A 19,278-nucleotide genomic window follows, 5' to 3' on the forward strand; every position below is an offset into this window, starting at 1 on the left:
CAGCAGGAAAAGGAAGATGAGAACAGGAACACACCGAGGATCATTTACAAAAATGCACCTCCTTGCCATCTCTCCTTTCACACGCTGTCAATGCTCGCTACACACAGGCAGCCTGTCAGTGTCAGTTTGAGGGGCGTGGTTATGGATTAAGCAGACACCAAATTCCTCAAGCCTACATCATCAGTGAAGGTCCTCCAATGCAGAGGGGGGGGGGGCATTTTCAGATTTTGATTAAAGATTATGAAGGCAGAATTTTTTTTTTTTTTTTTTTTTTTTTTTTTTTTTTTTGTGTGGATTGGCTCGCATGGATGAATTGTTCAGCACAAAACGATCAATTTAGGCAAACAAAGTAAAAATAGTCAATTTTGATTTCATGTGGACTTTAAAAGCCGACAGTTATTTTACTCACACTTGCTATCCTGCGTTGAAACACTATAGCGGATACGTTTTAGATGAATTTTGAGTGATCACACCTGTGAATGGTGAAATAGGTCCCTAAATGATTTGGTCCTACCAGAAAACTTGCATAGAAATTAAAATTTAAAATTAAATTAAGCATTTAGCAGAGACTCTTTTATCCAGAGACTTACGAGCTTTTTTTTTTTTTTTTTTTTTTTTTTTCATGGAACTTATGTCTGTATCATTTCCGTGAGGTTTAAACGTGCGCGGTAAGGCGAATGTAATGCCTTTGCTTCGTGGTTAAGTGGCACCTTCGTCCGACGGAACGTTTGTATCTGTAGTCCAAATCTATGCGCAATCCACACTCCAGATCAGCAGGTGGTGGTAATGCACCTTTACGCTGGTTTGCCAAAACCGCCATAAAACACTAGCAGAAGAAGACGGAACTGCGTCATGACGTCGTTTAACAAACTTTTGCCGCGAACCTGCTTTTAGATGCAACACTTTGGATGCCAACTGCCGTAAAAATCCAATGAAGAAAAAGAAGAACCTGTTTTTAGCGTCTTCGCCTGAAAATGTATTGGTTAACGTCGCGCGGTCTGCGCCGCTAGAGGAAGCGGCCTCAAACTGCCACTCGGCCGGTACGCCGGGGTGAAAGGCTGAGCCGCGGTGAGAACTGGGGTTCGACCCGTGCTGGTTGGGTTCTTTCTGCTGCAATCCAGCGCTCGGGGAGGGCTCGGTCTCGGGCGGCACGATTGTTGTGTCGAGCAAGGCGAGCTCGGAGCTTGCGCGGTCTATTGGCCACGACGTGTGGCTTGGCGAGGAGAGCAGCTGTCGCGATGACGCTTAATGCTGCTCAACGGCCGTGTTTGGCTGGGTAGAAATGATCTCGGGTCCGAGAAAAGCAGCAGCAGGTCTTATAAATCCCCTGTGTAGCTCTCTTCGTTGGTACGAAAATTGGGTCTGTGGTAAAATGACGGACGAAGCGAACCATCATGCTGATAAACCGTCAATGGATAGAGGTAAGTCAGCGATATTTATACTATGGGAATGATTACTTGATTATGGTCCACCTGTGTTGATTAGGCTAAGTATCTGACGCGCTCCTCCCGAATCGTATTAATAAAATTACATTTAAAGTGGAATTTGTGATGTATTTGGGGGCGTTAAAAGGCATGAAAAGTCCCAAACCAAGACTTTTGTATTCTTCATTAGAGGACTTTGGTTTCTTAATGTGAAAATCTGTTACTCCCCACTACATTTTCTTTATCATTATATTTTTCTTTTTTCTTAAGTGTTGTTTTATATATTTTACATTTATTTTGTTTTATGATGTACAGAGTGTGAACAAAAATTGAGTGTAATCTCAGACCGTATTTGTAAATCTACCAGTAATGGACGTCTTTATGTTTTTAATGTTTAAAGCATCAAATAAAAAATAAAAAACACACACTAACACTTCCCCAACCACCCTAATAACGTTGGTCGCAAAGGCTTAAATGTATGTTAAAAGAATTAAACAAAGAAATGTTTTTAATAACAACACATCAGTTCTCATTCGATGAAAACATTCTACCTGGTTTTAATATTAGACCGATGTTTTAACTATAAAATTAGGTTTACATATATGATTTAATTTTTTAATCTCAACAAAATTCCTTGTTGGAAAAAGTGTTGTTTTATTTAATTTTAATAAGTCACTCACACATACTTTAGTAGTCTAAACCCTTGAATACGTCTTTTATGTTGTCAATATTAACTTCTATCATTGCTATATCATTGCTATATCAATTAAAACATGCGTTTAGGCAAACACAAATATTAAACAGGAATGAATGTGATATGTCAAGATGGGCTTTTCTTGCCAAAGAAACTTTTACAACATTACAGGAAAGGCTAAATATTTCATCTCTAGTAGTGCGTAGAAACGCGTCTGGTGTCTTTGTGTTAACTTTTACGACCATGTCAGACTTTAAAACATCTAAAGGTTTGGTTTTTGGAGGGGGGGGGGGGGTTTGCAACTCAACTGTAATCTAATTAGTTTTCCGGGGGTTCTGATGTTTTCCGTGATCAAAGGGTGACAATTTCAACTTTTATGGGTTAGACCTGGATAGTAAGTTTAGCTGAAAGTTCATCTACTGGTCAAAAGGATGTGAAATCTTTTAACAAGTCAGACCATAGAAAAATGTAGTTTAATTCGAATTAATTTAGTTTATTTTAGTTACATTTATAATTTGATTAACCCCTAGATCTTTCAACCTCAACATAGACGTACTGAGAATGCAAACAAGTACACAAACACAACCATACAATCATAAACACACACACACACACACACACGCACACACACACACAGATACAAATTTAAACATACAGAAAACATGAACATGTAATCAAACAAATACAAATATACACTCAAACAGGTACACATACACAAACAAACAAGCGTAGTCTACCTTGCTTTTTTCAAGTCTCAATACACCCACACCCACACACACACACACACACACACATACTTTCCTTCTCCCGCGCTTATGTCGTGTTATCTAGTAAATAAACCAGACATATGTAGTTAAAAGTATCCCCATTTAACAATATAACAGGAAAGAAATATATCGTCTCAAGTTGTGCATCGAAACGTGACTGTGTCCGGCGTCTGGTGTTGTCATTTAACCGCCAAAACCATCCAGTCATACATCCCAATGTTAGGATTAACAAGACAGGGTGTTTTATATATATATATATATATATATATATATATATATATATATATATATATATATATCGTTAGTTTTTATTTTAATTACATTTATTATTTTTATTAACCCATAGATCTTCCAACCTCAACATAGATGTACTGAGAATGCAAACAAGTACACAAACACAACCATACAATCATAACCATGATGTTTAAAATAGTTTAAAAAGTATTATTTTTTAGCTTTCATGTAGGATTCATGTCAGCACTCAAATGTTTTTAGCAAGAGTCCAGAGACAGATGAAAATAGATGCGTGAAGAAAAAAATTTAAGAGTTTTTTTTTTAATGACAGACTAGTTGGTTTAGATTGTTTAAAACAACTGAGTTTATGCATTTCTCTTGAATGTGTGTGTAGGGTAACTTTTGTATACATGAAGCAGAAGAAATACATAAACGCATTGTGGTTGATGTTAAACAATAAAAAATATATTATTTATATATCATAACTTACTTTCTTTTCAAAACACAATAAACATTCTTATGACTTTTTAACTTCGAACAACCGGTTTGGTTGGAAAATAAAAAATAAATAAAAACATATTAGGTTTCTTAGTTAGATTGCTTATAGTTTGTAGTAAAATCACATATATAAGCTAAAACATTTTTCTTTCAAACCACGCGGTTTTCACACACATTCCTCACAAAACTGCCGACAAAGACCTTAAGTTTTTGTTTTAACGTTTAGCTGTTACTGAGACCTTGGGGGGGGGGGGGGGATTTATTTTACGCACAGTTTTGGGGAAGTTACTATGAACTTTGCAATAGGTTATAGATCACAAATGAACCTATTTAAAATCTAAAAGGTTGCGCAACTATATAAATTTCTTTTAAAAAAGTAATGTAACTGATAACATTTGATTACATGTTTATGACTTGTAATGTTTTTAACCGTTAATCTTTTGAAATGTGTAAACAGGACGGGTTAACATTAGAGTGCTCAACAGCTAATGACTGTCTGACTTTTCAAAATCCTTCATCACTTAAATTAGGATTGTGATCGTGATTTCATTTTAAAGCACAACCACCACAAAATCAGATTTGCTTGGAGATTAAATACATAGAGTAGTTAGAGTTAGTTAAGGTGGTTTACGAAATATATTAATTAAATCTGTACGTGTGTGAAAAAATATTCAGATGTAACATTTTCATAATTAACCGCAATTTAATTATTTTTCTGTGACTGTAACTGATTACATTTTATTTTTGTAATCAAATGATATAATTTAGCTATATGTAACTAGTTGATCCCTAACACTGATTATGCATTCTGACAATAATAGATTGTGAAAGTGTTCATTATCCTCTTTAACTTTAAAAATGCGGACAGTATCGCTTAACACTAGTTTGGCAAACAAGGGTTTGCTCCTAAAACAACCACCAGACCCCGACTTGAAAGCACCGTGACAAGTATAGCCATTGCAGAAATTTATTATAGAGATGTAGTAAGATAAACTCTGGATGCACGATTGACCGACTTATGACATGTTTACCATATCATTACAAGGCCCTGCTTACCTAGTTTTATAATGAAATATGTCTGTAAAATAAACAAACATACACACAACCTCCAGAACGGGGTCTGATGATGGGTCTTCATCATTTCCTGATGAAGACAGACTGGATATTCAGACCACAGCAGCAGGACACGATTGTCTTTTTCTAAAGATAAAGACAATTATTTGGTTTCATGACACACGAATCCCAATGGTTCACAAGATAACATAACAACGGTTGCTCCATTACAGCATAGCCAACCCTATTTTAGCCTGTTTTAGCACATGTACAGTATATCGTATTATTCTTGAATATAGTCGTTTAGTCTAAATATGTGTTAACAGTTATTTATTGTTATTATATGTATTATATGTTTTTGTTTTACAAAGGGGTTCAATTTAATACATTTAACTAATACCTCATTCAAGCTATGTAGATCTTCAGGTCAGGGAACTACAATACCCATCATACACCTTTGCAAATCTCTTTTTTGTGATCTGTTTTACTGATGCAAAGTCCGATTCACTTCTGAAAATGATTCATTTGGACAGTTTGGTTCAATGAACCGATTCATAGGGCCCTTAAGTCATTTTCGCAGTTATGTCAGTACACATTTTTTTTCTTCTAACAACTCAAGAGTCATTTTATTTCCGTGAATCATCTAAATAAATGTGTTGTGTGAACACATATTGGAGATCATTATCATCTGTTCATTTAAGTTAATGCTGAATCATCTAAATAAAGTTAACTGTGTGAACACATATTGGTGGTTATTGTATTTTGCTCATTTAAGTTAGTGATGTTTGTGTTCGCAGTTTTAGGCACAGTGCCTCTGTCATTTGTTAAGCTTAAACATCGGTTTTTAGTCAGTTACAAAGGTGTCAGGCATTAAATTTTTGTATTTTTAACTAACCTAATTATGACAGAGTTACAGGTTTCAGGTGTTTTTGGTGAGTGTAAGCGGTGAAAACTTAAATGTGACCGTCGAGTAACGTTAGCTACTCAAACGAAGACAAATTGTGTAAGTGTTCATTAAGATGTCGAAATGAAAATAAGCGTACAAATATCCATAATGACAATAAGTACAATATACCCTAAAGACACAATAGCCCCTGCTAAGTACACCCAAAATTTGTTAGAGTGGTGAGATATTTACGTTTACCTTTATTCATTTAGCAGACGCTTTTATCCAAAGCGACTTACAGATGAGGACGGTGGAAGCAATCAAAACAACAAAAAGAGCAATGGTATATAAGTGTTATAACAAGTCTCAGTTAGGTTAACACAGTACACGAAGCATGGGCTTTTAAATAATATAATAAATAAAAAGAAAACAGATTGAATAAAAAAAGAATAGAGCAAGTTAGAGAACTTTACACACACACACACATATAAATAGATATAAACCGCAATGTTTTTCATAGCGTTACACTTTGAAACCAGAACGATATGTTTCCATGTGTAGCAGTGGATGTAATGGGCATTTGGGTCCACATCTTCATCTTCCTCTGAACACCTGCAGTGTCACTCCTCATCACTGGATCCATCATACGCTTGGGAGATGAGTTTACCTTCTGATCCTCTGGAAGGATGACAGCAAGACGCTCTTTTAGTGTAGTTGAACCCAGGGGAATAAACAAACAAACAAAAAAACTCTCCTGTACGGTGCTTTTGGCATCAATGTAGCACAGCCGAAGCACAAGATGACACTGTGTAGCAATATCAGTGTCTCATCGGCCTGGATTGAGAGAAAATCACTTCAGCTAGTCAATGATTCCCATCAGAAGTGATGGAAAAGCCCCGAGTGTAAGCTCGACCGAGATCACTTGACTGCTGATGAATTTACAAGTTTGGTCGATCTTTATCCCCTTTTTTTTTTCTTCATCCAAATGCCTTGTGAAGGGTATTGTTGTAAAGATAAACCCGAGTTTTGAGATGAGATTTCAGCACTTGACAAACGGACAGCGACTCTAAGCAGCTCTTAAAGCACAGATACTGCGATTTTGTTAAGTGCATTTCTGGGAAACACGTGGATCAATAACGAAAGATCGTAAAATGACTCAGAAAACGCTCTTAAACTCTCAGATCAATCGCTGTCGAGAAACCCGGCCACTAATGAAGCATCTGATAGCAGGTTTATAATAAACGGGATTTAACTCTTCATTTATCTCTTATATTATACGCTTCGTTATTTATACAGCATAACGTTAATATTAGACTTATATCCATCTGCACAGAATCCCCTGAACGCAGAAGTGAACGTGTCTGTGTGTCTCTGAATGAATCCTTTTGTGGAAGCGATCTACACACAACAACGAGCAGAAACACGACAACTCAACTCTAAACATTCACAGCGTTTTATTATAATAGTGTCCTCATTATAATGTTATGTGTATGACAGTCCCAGTCATAGTTGTTTGTCTGCTCTCTATCTGAAAATAAAAAGAAATCATACTAATATAATTTGCTGCTCAAGCATCAAAGTTCATTAAATTCATTTGTTCAATTGACGGTTTCATTTAGATTCATTAATTAAGCTAAATGGCCATTGCTTGGATTTAATTTATATCCAGATGAAATCCTAAATGACACACTACACACTGTGCATACTGTACTCTAGATACTCAACTGTCTGTGTAAGGTTTTTAATGTTTTTAAAGAAATCTCTTCTGCTCACCAAGCCTTCATTTATTTGATCCAAAATACAGCAAAAACAGTAATATTGTGAAATATTTTTATTAAAATGACATTTCTGTGATGCTCCGCTGTATTTTCAGCATCATTCCTCCAGTCTTCAGTGTCACATGATCTTCAGAAATCATAATAATATGCTGATTTGCTTCTCAAAAAACATTTATTAATATGTTTTAGATTTATTTAATATTTTCAGGTTCTGTAGCAGAGCTGTGTCCTCAAAAGAGCTGACTCTGTACTATGACTGAAATGTTCTTCAATATCTCCCATAAGTTGCTTAGATTTACTATTGCATATGTATAAACACACTGAATTCATAAAAGCTGTTGGTTTTGAAGTGTTTTCATTTATGAATTACTGTTAAAAATATAACTAGAGCTAATCATACAGCAGTAAATCTTATTCTATTTAAAATCAGTGTAGTATTTTCACAAGAAGTGAATTCACTCACAAATCTGCAGCAGATTTATCTGATTTACAGGATTATTTCTGATATTTTCTAAATCATTTCTGAAAGTTTTTATCTTTATACTCTACATTCAGTGAACTACTTTATTACACAGATCTTAATTTCTGAACTCATCTGATTTGATTTCTTTGTATGAATGTATTTCTTGGATTGTTACCGACATGATGTAAACAGCACCTTCAGAAATATATTAACTGAGAAAAATGCTGACTTATTTTACCTGCTGTACGTATAATGGGAACATTTCTGTTATTATACATTAGCTATTTATGCTTTATGTTTCATGTCTACAAGTTAGACTATATTTAAGTTCGAGAAACTGCTTATGTTGCTTCAATAATATTTAACACAGACAAGTAAACTTTTCAAACAAAGTAGTTGCTTTTAACTGTATGTAGCTTTTTATTACATGAAAATATAAAAGTGTTAAAAAGACTGAATGTGTTTGAGTATTTAGAGGAGAGTGAAAGACACAAATGCTGTTAACTTGTGAAAATGTTTAGTTGATTTGATGAAGGAGAGACTCCATCCACAGAACAAAGACTATATACTGGATATCTGTACATTAACAACACACACACAACTAAATATAAACTAAAAATAGAATAACAATGTGTAGAAAACATGAGATAAGTTTCACACATTGTAGATTTGCTTTATATCTTTTGACACATTTAAGTGCTGCACTTGACAATCACATTTAAACATCTGAATCATTCTGAATGAGTTTAATAGAAATATTATTAAACTGAAGAGCCAGACAGACTCATCTGAGCTTCTTCCTCCTCTGTTCCAGCTTTACATTAAACACAATGATCATCTGCTTGAATACTAAAGCAACATTAATCATTCAATATCATGTTTCTAACACACATGCTGCATTATTTGATTGTAAAGTCTGAGTCTCTTCACCTGTATGGATCACATTTACACATTTATCACACATTTATTTCTCCTCATAGACACAGTAGTGAAGCTCTTCTGTGGATCTTCAGCTGATGTTTACTGCTCCTCTCAAGATCACTTCACTTTATGATACACAGCATTTATCAGCTTCTGGTGATTTAACTCCTTCTATACTCTAAGATTGAACAGAAGAGAAGATAATCAGAGTTCAGTGGAATAAAGTATTAATTAGTTACTATATTTCAATCACAGTAAAAAGTTACATTAAAATCCTGTAATCAAAGTTGTTGCTAACTGAGCAGAAGTGTTTAGCTGAATCTAAATTGTGTCTAATTCTTCACTTGTGTGTCAAGAAAGCATATAATAAGTGTGATAATGCAGATGCAGCCGGATGTTATCACAGAATAAGTCTCTTCAGGAGGACACAAGTCCTGATCACCCTGTCGGGTTTATTCTGTGATAACAAGCGGCTGGAGGTACATTATCTCTTACAGAAAGTAAGTGTAAAGTAATGTGACGTGTTGCTTGTCAAAGTAAAAACACACAAGAGACAGAGACATTGATCATGTGATGCTGGACGACTGTGAGCTGAAGCTGAATCTGCTCTGATTTTACCAGCGTTTTCCTACAATCTGAACAAATCTATTTCAAACTCTAATGATTCACTATTACTGATCTCATTAATAAAGCAGCTGTTGCTGTAGAAAGCTGTGACAGTCTGCTTTTCTTCTCTTTCCTCCTTTGTGTTCAACATTTTTATCAACTTTACATTTCATTCTGACACAAACCCTTTGAAATAAAGCTTGATGATCATTTGATCAACTCTTTTCACTAATATCTGAAAGTATATATTTGTTCACATATCAGAGGTAAATGAATCTCTTTAATATCACAAAGTGAAGTTTACTCACCTCAGTTTACAGTTTGAGTCTCGTAGCACATCAATGAGCTTCTGCTTTGAGTCTCCAATCTTATTATAACTCAGATCAAGCTGTTTTAGAAACTGCAGAGCTTTTGTGTTTGTCAAAGACTGAGTTAAAGAAGAAACATCTGTAATGCCACAGAAATAAAGACTAGAAAGAGACAAACAGAGGAAGAGAGATCATCTTACAAACACATCATTAAGATGAAGAATCTTTCACAAATATAATGTGAACACATTCATCATGAGATATTGAGTATAAAGTGTTTTGTTGAACTCTTATGTGCTGTTCGTTTGGGGACGACACTCGTGCTGTTTGGGCTCTATATTTTTTTATGTAATTTTACTCAGTTCATTAATGTTTTTACTCCACATTTATGTAGTCTTTTTGAAGGATTTATGATATTTTGTAAATGTATAAAATGTATTAATTAAAAATATATATTTTAAATAGGTTTTTATATAAAAAGAATATAATTTTATATATATCATTTAGATAAAGGGAACATTTGTTTTTATTTCAGCAAATAATAAATTGCTGTAGAGTATAATGATACTAACTCTAGTTTCTCCAGCTTGAATTGTGTGTTCATCAGTAGATCACTGAGGTGTTTCACTCCAGAGTCTCCTAGTAGTTCATTCCAGCTCAGGTCCAGTTCTCTCAGGTGTGATGGGTTTGATTTCAGAGCTGAAGTCAGGATGAGACACTGTTTCTCTGTAATACTGCATCCACACAGACTGAAGACAGAAAGAGAAAACACAATGAATCAGACACGTTATGTTCATGTGTGAGTAATTCATCATGTGTTAACACCATACAGTGTAATAATTAAAACATTGCCAAAAACCTCATTATGTGACCATAAACAAAAACAGAAGAAAAATGATTAAAGTAGATTAAGATATCGGATCAACTACAGAAATACTTAAAAATAATATTAAACGTGAAAACTGAGTTTAAATGCGAGAAATCAAGAAAACTGTTTCTGAATTACAATTTACCTAAAGACATTTTAAACTTTTTTTGCGATGGTCACTCATGTCTGTGTGTGTGTGTGTGTGTGTGTGTGTGTGTGTGTGTGTGTGTGTGTGTGTGTTCACGGTGTGTGTTTGTGTGTGTGTGTGTGTGTGTGTGTGTGTTCACGGTGTGTGTTTGTGTGTGTGTGTGTGTGTTAAATGCAGAGCACATGTTCAGAGTATGGGACACTATATTTGGCCACATGTCACATCTTTCTCTTTTCCTGAAAGTAAACAGTAATCTTTAATCTGACTGTAACTGCTGTAGAGTATAATGATACTAACTCTAGTTTCTCCAGCTTGAATTGTGTGTTCATCAGTAGATCACTGAGGTGTTTCACTCCAGAGTCTCCTAGTAGTTTATTCCAGCTCAGGTTCAGTTCTCTCAGGTGTGATGGGTTTGATTTCAGAGCTGAAGTCAGGATGAGACACTGTTTCTCTGTAATACTGCATCTACTCAGACTGAAGACAGAAAGAGAAAACACAATGAATCAGACACGTTATGTTCATGTGTGAGTAATTCATCATGTGTTAACACCATACACTGGGTTTTGTGAGTGAAGCAGGCTACTGACGGAGAGAACGAGCACAGCGCCCCTCCGCACTCTTCTAAAAAAATCTATCCAGTTCTGTGTTTTGTGCGCGTTGACAAATCTTTCGTGATGTCCTAACAGCCAGGATTCCCACACAACACGTCGGCTAAAGTCCGATTCGCGACCTAATGACTCATTTGAGCCGAATCATTACTTCTTAAAAGAACATACAGATCTGAAATGAGAAAGTAAGTGTGCTTACCCCATTTAGCAAGAGTGTTTAGTCAAATTTAGCCTTAATAATCCACAGTATGTATAGGCCTATGACAATGTGTAGTAAATTACCTATAAAATCATTTAGTTTAACGTTACACTGGAGTGAGATGAAAATAGATCAAAGCACAAAGCTAGCTGTTACTAGCTAGCTGCTAATTTTATATGGAAAAAAATACACTATTACACCATTAAATGCTACGTTTTTCATTGATATGATTATACTAAAATAATTATCAGGTCTATCAAAAAAAGGATTTTATCTTTTTAAACTATGAAAGCCAGTCGTGGAAAAATCCCAGCTTTTTTTGCGAAGAGGGCAAGAAAGGATGACAGTGATCGTTTTTTTATGAATAAATAGTATAAAAAAAACTGTTTTTTTTTTTATTTATTTTAAATGTAACATTTATTGTCAATATTGGGCTTGTGGATCTAGGGTACTCTTTGCTGTGTGTGGATGACCATGTCGGCCAGCCACCACCGAAGACCCATTTTGACCCAGGAAAAACCTTTTCCCTCCTTCACATCATCAGACGAGAAAAGAGATGTGTTTATGAGAGAAAGTGATAGTTATTTTCATTAAAGATCACAAGGATACATTCATTTTTGGAAATATATTATGTATCCTGATAAATCAATCTGACTGTAACTGCTGTAGAGTATAATGATACTAACACTAGTTTCTCCAGCTTGAATTGTGTGTTCATCAGTAGATCACTGAGGTGTTTCACTCCAGAGTCTCCTAGTAGTTTATTCCCGCTCAGGTTCAGTTCTCTCAGGTGTGATGGGTTTGATTTCAGAGCTGAAGTCAGGATGAGACACTGTTTCTCTGTAATACTGCATCTCCACAGACTGAAGACAGAAAGAGAAAACGCAATGAATCAGACACGTTATGTTCATGTGTGAGTAATTCATCATGTGTTAACACCATACACTGCAATAAATAAAACCTGAAAAAAATATAAGTAAATAAATCATTAAACAGCCATAAACTAAAACAAAAACAAAACTGCAGGTCAGGAATTAATTTTAGATGAAAAGCTGATAATTGTTTGCTATTGCTGTGATCTCATGAGACTGACAGGTTTTCCCTCCTTCACATCATCAGATGAGAGAAGAGATGTGTTTATGAGAGAAAGTGATAGTTATTTTCATTAAAGATCACAAGGGTACATTCATTTTTGGAAATAATTATGTATCCTGATAAATCAATCTGACTGTAACTGCTGTAGAGTATAATGATACTAACTCTAGTTTCTCCAGCTTGAATTGTGTGTTCATCAGTAGATCACTGAGGTGTTTCACTCCAGAGTCTCCTAGTAGTTTATTCCAGCTCAGGTTCAGTTCTCTCAGGTGTGATGGGTTTGATTTCAGAGCTGAAGTCAGGACGAGACACTGTTTCTCTGTAATACTGCAATAACGCAGACTGAAGACAGAAAGAGAAAACACAATGAATCAGACACGTTATGTTCATCTGTGAATTAAATTAATCATGAGTAAACACCATACAGTGCAATAATTAATAAAACATTGCCAAAAATCTCATTATGTGACCATAAAGAAAAACAGAAGACAAAAGATGAACAAAGTAGACACAGGATGAACTACAGAACTACTTAAAATAACATTAAATGTGAAAATTGAGTTTAAATGTGAGAAATCAAGAAAATTCTGTTTCTGAATTACAATTTACCTAAAGACATTTGTAACTTTTTTTTGCTATTGTCATTCTTTACTGTACATGTCTGAGTGAATAAAAAAAATAATAATTTGGTCCATTAATGAACTGATTACTGTGATCTCCGGTGATTGACTGAGATGAGACCCTCGAGCAAGAACTGAACCCCAAATATTCCTCAGCGCCGCAGGGGTGTGTGTGTGTGTGTGTGAGTGTGAGTGTGTGTGTGTGTGTGTGAGTGTGTGTGAGTGTGAGTGTGTGTGTGTGAGTGTGTGTGTGTGTGTGTTCACTGTGTGTGTGTGTGTGTGTGTGTGTGTAAATAAATAATTACACAATGCCTGCACAGAATAAAGCCCAGTCTGGACCGGTTCTGTTCAGTTGTGTTACACATTCATTAATCTGGTGTTTGATGACAGAGAGATGATATGAAGCATCAATAAACACTATGAATATGTTCTGATACAGCAGCACAGAACTATTCTGTTGTGTCCCATTAATAAACACAATGAAAACAGTTCTGTCTCACTGGATAAAAGAGAAATGTTTGTGTATTTTTGCTATTATTAACTGAAATGATTGGATATTGGGTTGTGTTTTTGACCTGCTGTATTAGCAGAACTTTCAAAAGTTCGATCACACAACAACTTACTTTACAAGTCTTTCTTACACAAACATGTTTAGTAAAGAATATAGACAGATGAACTATACAAAAATATATGAACATATAAAAATCTACAAATACATATGGTGAAGGCGCAGTGGATAAGACACATGCCTTTGGTGTGAGAGACCCGGGTTTGAATCCACTGTGAGACACCAATGTGTCCCTGAGCAAGACACTTAACCCCTAGTTGCTCCAGAGGCGTGCGACCTCTGACATATATAAACAAGGTAACAGTCAGTGATGGTAATGAGAAGTTAGTTTTTAAAGGGTCATGAAACCCCAGACTACTTTTTCTGAGATTGTATGAGAGGTGTTTGTGTTGCACATCATAGAAGACAATGTTAGCATTCATTCATTTTAATTGTTGAACAATTCTAGTTCATTTTGAGATTTGTGCAATATTTTTGTCTTCCAGGTTTAAAATCTACTAAAATCAGTGTTGATGAGTTTGTGACGTGGTAAAGGACTAATACTTCGATGACGTGTCAGTGTCTCATAATAATTCAGACCTGTAGCACTGAGCCCAGAATCACTCTGTGTTTCCACCGTCGGGTCAGAAACTCCTCAGCGCTTCATTAAAACACCCTTTACACGCCTCTCTGGAACAACGGCACACAACTCCATTTCACCGACAAAGAAGTTATCAGAAAACTAATAATAGATAAGTCACTGGAACCAGCGCGATCACAAAACAAACATGATAAAAGCAGACGTTTGTTTGCATGCTTTGTTAAAGATTTACATGGAGCGTAGATGAGTTAGGACCGATAAAACATGTTACTATACACTACACTAAATAATACACTATTGTGATCGTCTGAATGAGAAGCTGACTCTGATTTCTTCAAGCGGTCTTACCATGTTTACTATGGTAATGTTAATGGCTAGTGTGTATAGTCTTTATCTCTTATAAATATTTCTGCCTTGTACGGTGATCATAATCCACATCAGATCTCAAACAGAAGTTATTTCAAACACTCGCTGCTGTCTGAAAGTGACTTCTGAGCTGTTATTATTAATGTCTTTAACTTTATGAAATGATCCTCGGCACTGATGCTCTCCAGACGCAGAGAAACTCCAGCTTCATTCATAACCTCCTCTAACCTAAACTCAGAGACCCAGTCGGCCAAAAAACCCTGGCCGTTGTCCCAGAGGAAGACCCAGAAGTGACAGTGGAAACCAGACTGCCTTTATGAAATTACATTTAAATATAGAAACATGCATACACATACACACATATAATTTTTTTTAATTAGTCTTCAATCCTCAGTTTGTAGTCAGTAAACATGAACACATTCAGCAGTCACAGCAGAAGTTAGAGACAGAATTTAATTGAAAGTCTATTCAAAAGTTGTATGAATCTATTCTAAGCTGTATTAAAGGCAAACGATGGTAAACACATTAATAAAATACTGGATATTTCTAATGTGTTCACATTATTTTCTCCAACCCCTGTGCACTTAAAGGGATAGTTCACACAAAAATGAAAATTACTCCATGATTTACTCACCCTCAAGACATCCTACATGTATATGAATTTCTTCTTTCAGACAAATATAATCAGAGTTATATTAAAAATGTCCTGGCTCTTCCAAGCTTTATAACGTGAGGTCAGACTCAAATGAGAATTAAAACAGACGACTATAACATTACTAGTCATGTAACATGTGAAATGATGTAAGATACTCACTTCAGTGTGTTGAGTGTACAGTGTTTATCCTGCAGTAGAGCAGAGATCTGATTCACTCCTGTGTCTCCTAGTTTACGTCCACTCAGATTCAGCTCTCTCAGGAGTAACGGGTTTTTACCCACAATTCCAGTCACATACTGACAGCCTTCATCTGCAGCAGGACCCAAGAACCTGCAGAAGAGAAGATGAAGCTGGAATCAATTCAATGTGCAAGATACAAGTAAACTTAAAATAAACTCAGGGGCAGAAGCTCACTAGATCATGATTCTCAAAAATCTGAAGATCGTTCTGGCTTTTAAGCAGGAGATGAGGAAAGTTAGCAAAGAGATAACTAGCTTGTGACAGCTAAGCATTCATAGAGACATATTTAGTTGATCTTTTGATGCCGGCTCTTCCTATTATTATCAAGCAGAATTCACCAAACACTGTGTTAAATGTGCATGAAGTTTTATTTGCTTTAAGTAATGGCATGTACTAATTATGGCGGCCCCTAGTGGCCAAGAGTTTTTTTTGTTACATCTCTTTTGTTATTAGGTGCCATGGGTTCAGACCATCTCTGGATAGTTTTATTTATCTGATGTAATTCTGCAGGGGTCAGACAGGTGTGTGTGTGTGTGTGTGTGTGTATCACTGATCCTCTCCTGACACACATCACATGTTTGTGGCCTGTAATATATCTACTGTAGTAGATCTACAACACTGATCTATATTTGACTGGATCACTCATCACATTCTATACTGCCAAAAGGCAGTGAAGCCTCAGAAGTGTTTGATCAGCCGTCTTACTATTCCCTACCAGCAGAGAGCACCATTGAGTCACATGCAAACCGCTGACCTAAAATCAGTGCTCAGCACTGATGACACAGGTAACTTGATCCAACACAAAATATAGCCCATTTCTTTATTTACGTAATTATTCAGGAATTATTAAATATGAACTTATTAGTATCAGAAATTGATTTGAATATACAATGAATAATACAATAGCTTCTGTAAATATTGTTCTTTACTAAAATGAAAAGCTTAATTTATATTTTATATATATTATAGCTTAATTTCATGTATGTACTGTCTGTATTCAGTTATTCTCTGAATAAATTATGGTGTGTATAATTTTAATGTCCTGATTGAGCAACATCTATTTCAGACTAGAGGTCTTCACAGTGTACCCGAGACCCGTCGACCCGAACGGGTTCGGGTCTATATTTTAAATGATCAGCCGGGTCCAGGTCGGGTCCGAATCTATTACCTCGGGTCCCGGGTCTGTTTAACATTGTGTGTAATGCCCGTGCGATCATCAGACTCGGGGAACACCCGGCTGTGATCAGACACTGCTTGTTTTTTTGTAACTTGCCACTTGTAAAATTAGGAAAAGAAAAGTGTGAGCCAAAAAAAAAAGCAATCTCTCTCTCTCTCTCTCTCTCTCTCTCTCCGATGTTAGACAGCCAAACTGCGCTGACACACATCACATGTTTGTGGTCTGTGATAGATCTGCTGTAGTAGCTCTACAGTGTTGTGAATCTGAGCTTGATGGAAATTAATGTACTGTGCATTCAGTAACATCTAAACAATCAGGATAATAAATCACACTGAATATGTTTCATGAGAAATGTCCACAATCATAAATTTTAACTATCGAGGCACCAAACTACTAAACACCAGCACATCTACTGACACAAAATGTCTGATTAACCTGTAACTTTTAACACAACTAAACTGTGCTGACATTTATCATCAAAACAACAGCAGCTGCAGCATCTCATCTTTCATGTTTGATAATTTTCAACAACAAATTGTGTACCTGGCTGAATAAGTGTAATAATATAATATAATTTATACTACAGGGCCACTGAATGCTTGAATCTGATTGGCTGACAAACATTATTTTCTGGGAAACGCACGGTGAACGTAGTTCCAGGCAGCTCTCTTAACCTCATTACAGTTCATATCACTTCACATATAGTAAAGCTGTTATAACAGAAGTTACAGGACTAACAAAAACAACAACATGACAGATGATTTTCTGAAAGTAAACACACATGACATTTCTCATTAGCGAGGTAATAACAGCTGTTTAGAGACACTGCTGAAGAACACTGTTGAGGGAAGCACAGAGGAAGCCTAATTCACACAAGCTCTCTCTCTCTCTCTCTCTCTCTCTCTCTCCCTCTCTATCTCTCTCTCTCTCTGTGTGTCTCTGTCTTTCTCCCTCTCTTTTTAATAACTTCATTAATAACTGCATTAGAATGCTATCAAAGGCTCAAGCCTCCATTACCAGCTTTAAAATCATGTTTTGGATCCAGCAAAAGAGGCATTGGATGAGATGCGGAAGAAATAATCCTACTCACAACAGTGATTTAAGTACAAAAACCAGATGAATCCCTTTAAATCTATCATCTGATTGATGTCTTTAGGTGTGGCAACCGCAGTATAAGCTAAATAATTGACTCGAGGCCGTTAAATTATTAGAAAAATATAATATAAATAACTCAAATGTATATAATTTATTCAGCATTATTTCATCAGGTCTCACCTCAGTGTGTTGAGTTGACAGTTTGGATCCTGTAGTAAATCACTGAGCAGCTTCACTCCTGATTCTCCAGGATCATTTCCTGTGAGATCCAGCTCTATCAGGTGTGAAGGGTTTGATCTCAGAGCTGAAGACAGAGCTTTATAACCTTCTTCACTGATACTGCAGTCTGAAAGTCTATTAGAAAAGATGTTATTCTTCATTATAACACATAATGTCACACAAGTACATGTTCTAGAATGAAGAAAATAAAAATATGCACTACAGAAATTTTTGCCTGAATTGACTCTTTTCACAGTAAAGCTGGGTAAAGTTATATATTGGTGAATGTAATCTGCAATTCTTGCATTTTAATTTCCCACAATTATGACCTACAGTTGCAATAAAAATTACTCAGTCCCTCAGAGACTGCAGTACTTTACAAATACAAGCTTTTCTGAAGATCCAGGATAAAATAAAAAATGCTGATGCATATTAAAAAAAGAGATATTGTCAATATAATGTAACATTTGAGTCATAAGATTTTATAATAACAAAATTATGTAACTTTATTATAACCTTCTTCAGTGATACTGCAATCTGAAAGTCTTCAGAAAGACTAAATAAATAAATCACATTAAAAACATTTATTACACCATTAGGATATTAACATTTCTCATCATCTCCAAAAATCAATCTGTTTGTCAATATTTTATAAATGCATCTACACCAACACAAAAATTTCACATTACTGACCCATTCCTTGTGACACAGGATCAGTTTACAGATCAGCTGGAGCTTTACATTGATTCATGTTTAGATTAACCAAATTCAGACCTGAGTATCTGTAGTGTCTGTGAATTTCTCAGCAGACTGGAGATTTCTGTCACTCCAGAGTCTCCTATTTGATTCCTGCTCAGATCCAGCTCTCTGAGGTTTGAATTAAACGCTGATGCCAGAGCAGCACAACCTTCATCTGTAATACTGATGCAGTTTAACCTGTAGAAGAGAGGACACAACTAATTAAGATATATACATACAATTACACAAATAGCTGCTTTAGCTACTAATTTTAGCTACTAATCCCATTTCTGACACATACTTTGTGGGGAAGTCGTGGCCTAGTGGTTAGAGGGTTTGTTTCCTAACCCTAGGGTTGTGGGTTTGAGTCTCAAGCCGGCAATGCCATGACCGAGGAGTCTTGAGCAAGGCACTGAACCCCAAACTGCTCCTCGGACACCGCAGCATAAATGATGCTCACTGCTCCGGGT

General features: G+C 35.8%; 1 protein-coding gene across 1 annotated transcript in view; it reads right to left on the reverse strand.

Annotated features, from left to right (window-relative positions):
• Positions 1-19,278, reverse strand: part of LOC132097319 (NACHT, LRR and PYD domains-containing protein 12-like) — a 116,165-nt gene that overhangs the window by 77,523 nt on the left and 19,364 nt on the right. Inside the window, exons 6-11 of the mRNA XM_059502942.1 lie at positions 18,032-18,205; positions 15,499-15,669; positions 12,716-12,892; positions 12,142-12,318; positions 10,946-11,122; positions 10,205-10,381 (exon numbers count right to left, since the gene is read on the reverse strand). Of these exons, the coding sequence (XP_059358925.1) occupies positions 10,205-10,381; positions 10,946-11,122; positions 12,142-12,318; positions 12,716-12,892; positions 15,499-15,669; positions 18,032-18,205 (1,053 nt within the window). The remainder of the gene's footprint in view (positions 1-10,204; positions 10,382-10,945; positions 11,123-12,141; positions 12,319-12,715; positions 12,893-15,498; positions 15,670-18,031; positions 18,206-19,278) is intronic.

Source organism: Carassius carassius, chromosome 21 (assembly GCF_963082965.1).
Source record: "Carassius carassius chromosome 21, fCarCar2.1, whole genome shotgun sequence".
NCBI lineage: Eukaryota > Metazoa > Chordata > Actinopteri > Cypriniformes > Cyprinidae > Carassius > Carassius carassius.